Source organism: Salvelinus sp. IW2-2015, linkage group LG18, assembly GCF_002910315.2.
Source record: "Salvelinus sp. IW2-2015 linkage group LG18, ASM291031v2, whole genome shotgun sequence".
NCBI classification, from domain to species: Eukaryota; Metazoa; Chordata; class Actinopteri; order Salmoniformes; family Salmonidae; genus Salvelinus; species Salvelinus sp. IW2-2015.
Genome location: NC_036858.1, coordinates 64,010,848 through 64,017,257, shown reverse-complemented (window position 1 = coordinate 64,017,257; position 6,410 = coordinate 64,010,848). Strand labels below are relative to the sequence as shown.

General features: G+C 40.1%; 1 protein-coding gene across 1 annotated transcript; it reads left to right on the top strand.

The window, feature by feature from the left end:
- The first annotated feature begins 433 nt into the window (after nt 1-433).
- On the top strand, nt 434-6,156 carry meiob (meiosis specific with OB-fold). Its single transcript, XM_024008754.2, is given in 14 exon segments — nt 434-610; nt 1,776-1,880; nt 2,091-2,148; nt 2,426-2,557; nt 2,674-2,746; nt 2,840-3,035; nt 3,243-3,343; nt 3,427-3,479; nt 3,584-3,679; nt 3,842-3,934; nt 5,157-5,301; nt 5,469-5,655; nt 5,757-5,843; nt 5,986-6,156. Coding segments are annotated over 13 exon segments (1,461 nt in total). The 5' UTR covers nt 434-610; nt 1,776-1,811.
- Nucleotides 6,157-6,410: the final 254 nt, after the last annotated feature.

The following is a 6,410-nucleotide window of genomic DNA, read 5'->3' as shown; positions in this document are numbered from 1 at the left end:
AGATGATGTAGAATTGAAAAAGCTTTGCAAAACGAGGCTCTCTCAATGCAGATGGGACAAGAATATCAGCATAGACCATACAGAATTACGCACCCCACCAGAATTATGCACTAGAGGCCCCCCCAAAAATATACATATGTTTTATTGTCACATACACACCGGATAGGTGTTTTACGGGGTCAGCCATTGTAATAAGGTGCCTGGAGCAAATTTGGGTTAAGAGCCTTGCTCAAGGGTACATCAACATATTTTTTACGTGTCGGCTCGGTATTCGAACCAGTGCCCTTTCGGTTACTGGCCCAACGCTCTTACCGTTAGGCTGCCTGTCTTAACAAACGAGTGTAAATCCAAAACGAGGCTCTCTCAATGCAGATGAGACAAGAATATTAGCCTCTTAGACCATACAGTATTATTCACCCCCCACCACCAAAACTGACACTTTAACCGTAAACAGCGCTGCAAAAACAACAAGGCTACTGTATCATTTCAAACTGCTTCTAGTCTATCATCCATCCACAAGGGCCGCGTGCGGTGGACGGGTGAACCACAGCATCGCGGGCTTCTCCCCCGCGAAATTCACTGAACTAACTCATGAGGCAAACGGAACCAGGTAATCTCAATGGTTTTTCTAACAAATACTAACAGTAGGCCCCACTTGCTTTGTATATATTACCGGCATTTTATTTGACATCGTTTGTTATTCTGACCTTAGAGAAAATAGGTTTGCCTTACCTGGCTTTTAGCTTGCAAGGTAGGTCGTGGCAGATAGTCTGTCAGGAAGCAGAGGGTCGCCAGAGTAAGTTAGTTAGCTAGCTAGCTCAAAAATGTAACGTTGCCAATGTTTATTCTTCCACTAAAAGAGTACCTCTTGCGTCTGGTGATATTTTAATTCGAAATTGTGCACCAATATTGAATTTTAAAAGCCTGTTATATGAATTGAAGTGCCATTTAAAATAGACCACATGTACAATTCAATCAATTTGATTTTTATATGAATAAGGGCTTGTTAAAATGCCCAAATTCTGCATTTTGACATGCCCTCTGTCAACACTGTCTCTTCTAGAAAGATTTTAACCCATTTAATCCCAACATTTCTCCCAAATTACACCATCATTGTAAAGCCCTAGTTATTTTGTTGCTTTGACAAAGTCATTTCTGAAGATTATTATTTATTTAATGTGATTAGTGATTAATTTATGTCAGTCCCTCATTTTAAGGTCAACTCTGTTTCATGAACTGAACTCTCATGAAACTAGTACTTTTAAAGCATTTTTTAAAAGAAACATTGAATATCTAATAGTTAAATCATAGAGTAAAAGCAGGTGTGCTGGTTCTATTCTATGTCAAATGTTGGGTGGTTTGTGGTGGAAAACTGAGCGGGTTGAGCATAGCAATCAACCCTGTTACCCATAGACAGGCTAGAAATGTTTTAACAATTATCATTTTTTAAGCTTGCATTCAATTGACAATCCTGTTATGATCAAACCTGTTACGGTCAACCCTGTTACGGTCAACTGTGTTATGGTCAACCGTGTTACTTTATTTGGCACTTACTGTAGTTTTACTATTTTTGTATTTATCCTCTTGAGATGGGAAAACATGTTTTTTATGAAGAACATTTTCTATTTATGACAATGTTAAAATTAGGTCAAATCAAAAGTTTGTTTTGCCCAAGTTACACTTCTCAAAAGGCAGTGAATTGGTGGAACGATCCATTTACTAACTCACACAGGTAGAATATCTGACACGTGTGTTTTCTATTCATTTTATTTCAGCAACTTAGACCTCAGAACTGGATAAACACTTGGAAAATGGCATACAGCAGGCAAGCTAAGGACTTTGTTGCCATTTCTGATTTACACCCAAATACAACACATCCGGTGAGTCATGTGATATGATACAATTGTTACAGTAACCTAACTTGTGGCTGGATACACCGTCTTGAAAAAAATTATTCAACCAATTTGATATCTTGAAGTGAAATAAACTGTCAAGACTACAACAATCATTTTGAATCGTGACTGTTGTATTGATTAGGCTAAATTGGTTTGAAGCATACAAAATGTTGAAATATCTATTCTGTTTTTCAGAGAGTGGCTGGAGTCATCATTGGAAAAACTGATGTCAAAAGCTTTCCAGACAGGAAAAGTTGAGGATTCAATTTCATTATATTTCCCCCATCATTTAATATTGGTGCATACTGGCATCAAATAGTCTAAATACAACTTCCAAGTATTCATGTAGTATCACTGGTATCAAATTCAGTGATAGCCTGCTGTCCACTGAGGCCTCCTGCCTCTGTCCTCCCAAAACATAGACTTATCCCCAAGGCATGCCTACGCTGTAGCCTACTGTGCTCAAGTTTATGGCTTGCTCACTAGAACGCTCTACTGGCAGTTTTCTGAACTGATCTCTGGCATTTCAGGTATTGGTTTTGACAGATTCACTTTCGGCTTCACAATCAAGGACTCGCCAGACTATTTCATTAATGTATCCTCGTGGGGCAACGATGGATACATCAATGGGCTCTCTAACAGCTTCCGCATAGGAGACTGTGGTAAGATTATGCATTTATTTCAATTCTATGAAGATGTAAAATAATACATCATGTAGAAACAATGTGTCCGTCTTTTTGATAATTACACTAATTTATCTGTATTTTCCCCCCTTCAGTTATTATAGAAAATCCTTTAGTTGCTACCAAAGATCCTGAGAAAGAGGATAGATTCTGCCCCTCAACTCCCAGGTACGGTGTACTGAGTACTGAGTGGTTAGTTCTCTTTTTAAACATGACTATACTCTAGTAATACAAGTAACAAAACCAATTTCTCTGTTTCAGCTTATACAGGTTGCTGGTGAGTGAAGCTCACTCCCAGCTATCAATAGGCTCTGACATAGAGACGATGAACAGGCTGCTGCCTCTGCTCCACCTGCCTGTGAAGGACTCCAGGGACTTCTACTCTTTGGGAGACATTGTGGCCAACGGACAGAGCCTGGACAGGACCGTCATTAACATACTCGCCGCCGTTCGGTCGGTAAGATCTGAGAGTGCATAGAGTAAAGTAGGTCTTGAGGAGGGTAGTATCCGGTACACTAGTGTGACTTTGGACTATCATTATATAGTTGTATCTATTAATATAGGAGCCACAAACTAGGCCCTATTTTCACATGTCCAGTGGCATAAGTACCATATGTATTGGAAAAGCTAAAAGCGTTTCCAAACCACTATTTCTGCCCTCCAGATTGCAGAGCCAAAGTTTTTCACCACGGRGGACGGACGCAAAGGGCAGAGGCTAGAAGTGAAGCTCTTTGATGATTCTGTCACATCTTTTCCCTTAGTATGGTAGGAATTGTACCACTGTACCCCACATGTCTTCAATATCCCCATCCTCTCCCCTGAGTTAACATAACTTCTGTATCACACAGCTGGGACAGAGAGGCCATTCAGCTAGTTCAGACTCTGATACCAAGAGAAACAGGTTGGTATACAGTGGGCTCTAATTCTTTGTGAAATGGAAATGTGAGATTTTGTGTTTGTTTTAAAATGTCATTGACTGAATAAGACTTTTCTGTGTACTTTAAGTGCTCTTTATCTCGGATGCCAGGATTGGTTTTGACAGCTTCCGGAACTGCATGACAGCTACAGTCAATTCTAAAACCATAATCACTGTCAACCCGGGTAAGGATATCACTTTATTTGGATTGATCACATCTGTTTACAACACATTCTCCATTGAGACACAGTAGACAATTGTTTTTTAAATAGAATATTTTAATTTTCACATTATTAATACAGTACCTTATGCTGTAATTAATGTGATTCTGTTTTGAGATACATAAGATACAAAGGAAGCCAGCCTTCTGTTCAGCTATGCCAAAGAGGTCTCTGAGTCTGGTGTGTTGGATGAGGATGACAGGCCTGGAGATGTGCCTGGTAGGTAACAACCATGACTGTAGTATTATTATACAATTGAGACTTTGCACATTTTTATTTATTTAACTAGGCAAGTCAGTTAAGAACAGAATCTTATTTACAATGACGGCCTAACCCAGCCAAACCTGGACCAATTGTGCACTGCCCTATGGGACTCCCAATCACATCCGGATGTGATACAGCCTGGAATTGAACCAGGGACTGTAGAGATGCCTCTAGCACTGAGATGCAGTGCCTTAGACCGCTGCGCCACTCAGGAGCCCTAATGAGTTAGGCCAGAGAGGAAGAGGCAAAGCAAGAAGGTTTACTCCACCCAAAATCTGTTAATGAAAATAAGACCGTGAAGTGAGGAATTTTCAATGAAAGAATGTCAAGTTTGGTCAACAAAAATGGAATTGCTAATTTGCTACGTAAGGTTTATTTGATCTAATAGAAGTTTGGTAATGGTTAGGTCGGTACGAATGCACACTGATATAGGTGGACGCACGTGGAATTTCGGCAACTTCTGAAAAAAACGACTTTATATCGGAGTGTTGCCTGTTGTTCACACACGTATCTGCCCTCTCATTGGCTAGAATGGCCCCACCTGATCTCACTTCCTACCACCTGCCTTCCATCTTTGAGGACATGTGTTTCCATTGTTAGAGCGGTAGGGTTGCAAAATTCCAGGAACATCCAATAAATTCCCTGGTTTTCCCAAAATCCCGGTTGGATCAATCACAGATATCAGGAGGGAAAAAGCAGGAGGGCCGGTATCCTCCAACCAGGATTTCTGGAAAACCATGGAATTTATTGAAAGTTCCCCGAATTTTCCATATAGAGTAGTCACTCACTATCATGTCAATATAATTATTATTATTATTATTATACCTTTATTTCAACACTAACACAGACTGAGACCAAGGTCTCTTTCACAGCTGGGCCCTGCGTATACATGTTTACAAATACAGTTTAGGTAAGATGATTAAGAAACTATACAAGACAAACAAATCGATCACAGATAACACAAAAAAATACAGCAACAGATTTCATTTACACATAGGTTATTCCCCTAACAGCACAAGAACTTGCATTACCCGAAACAGTTACAAGCAATACAAAAATAAAAATCCTTCAATAAATATTTAAAATGGGCAAGGGACAAGAGTCTCAATTCTAGATCATCTTTGGTTAGGCCTACATGTATGATTCTCTGTTATTGACGCCACTGTTCTCTCTCCAGTGGATTCTATCAGTGATGTGTACACAGTGAGCCAGCTCAAACTCAAAGCCCAGGAGAACCCGGAGGTATTCTGTGGAATCACCTACAGCTTCATCTCCAAACTAGATCTAGACACCTCTGTCTCCAAAGTCATCAGAAGCAGGTGGTAAGTTTAAACAGTGGATACACTTTGACACATGATTATTGAATTCATCATTTCTCAGCAAATCCCACATTTTCTGACTACACATTTCATCTCATTGAAACTTAACTACATTAGCACCCTTTCTTTTTCCTGATTTACATATTGGTGCTGGTCTCCTCCCTGCTCAGTTCCAAGTGCAGGTACCAGGTGAATGAGGAGATTCAGAGCTGCTCCAACACAGCCTGCCCTGGGGGAGACCAGCCTCTGACTGTGACCACAGGGTTTGATCTTCTGGTGGATGTGACAGACCACACAGGAACCCTGCAGTCCTGCTCCCTGAATGGCACTGTCGCAGAGAAGACTCTGGGATGCAATGTGAGTGGAAATACAATATATWATAAGTGGGCTTATCCTGGATTTGTGCAACTGCCCTAATGTGCAACCATGGTTGACAGCTCTGCCCTCTTTTGTTGCAGCCCGAGGAGTTTGTGAGTTTAACAGAGGATGAGCGAACGGCGATGAAATGGAAGATTCTCTTAGAAAGATGCAAAGTATATATCAAGGTGTGTAAAATCCATATGTCATTGGTACTGATTAGCTTTGAAAAGGTTTTGAATGAACCTGTCAGTGGCAGCCTTGTCAAGTATTTTTCTCAGAATTTTGAGCTGAGGAACATAACATTTTTTAATTCTACTGTATCTTCAGATCACTCCCTCTCCCAAAAGCAGAAGTGGAATGAGAGGCAATGTCCTGCAGTGTTCCCTCGCTGATCCAGGAGAAGTGAAGCAGAACATGTCTGCCCTGCAGTAATCTCGTTCACCAGTTGTGTGGTTGGGTCCAAGTGTGGCGAGTCCTTCAGTAGCTTTCTCATATTAGGTGAATAATGGTTGAGATGCACTTTTGACATGGCTTGTGGGTTCTGTAGCTAGGCCTAGATAGAATGTACACATTTTTCATATTTATTTCCCTTTATTTATTTGGTATTGTATATGTGCTGTAATGTACTGTATTTATGTGTATAGTGATATATATATATATATATATATATATATATATATATATAGTATAAAAATATTTTTGAAACCATTGCATTATTCTCTAATGAGCTTGGAGGCCTATCCAGTTTACTG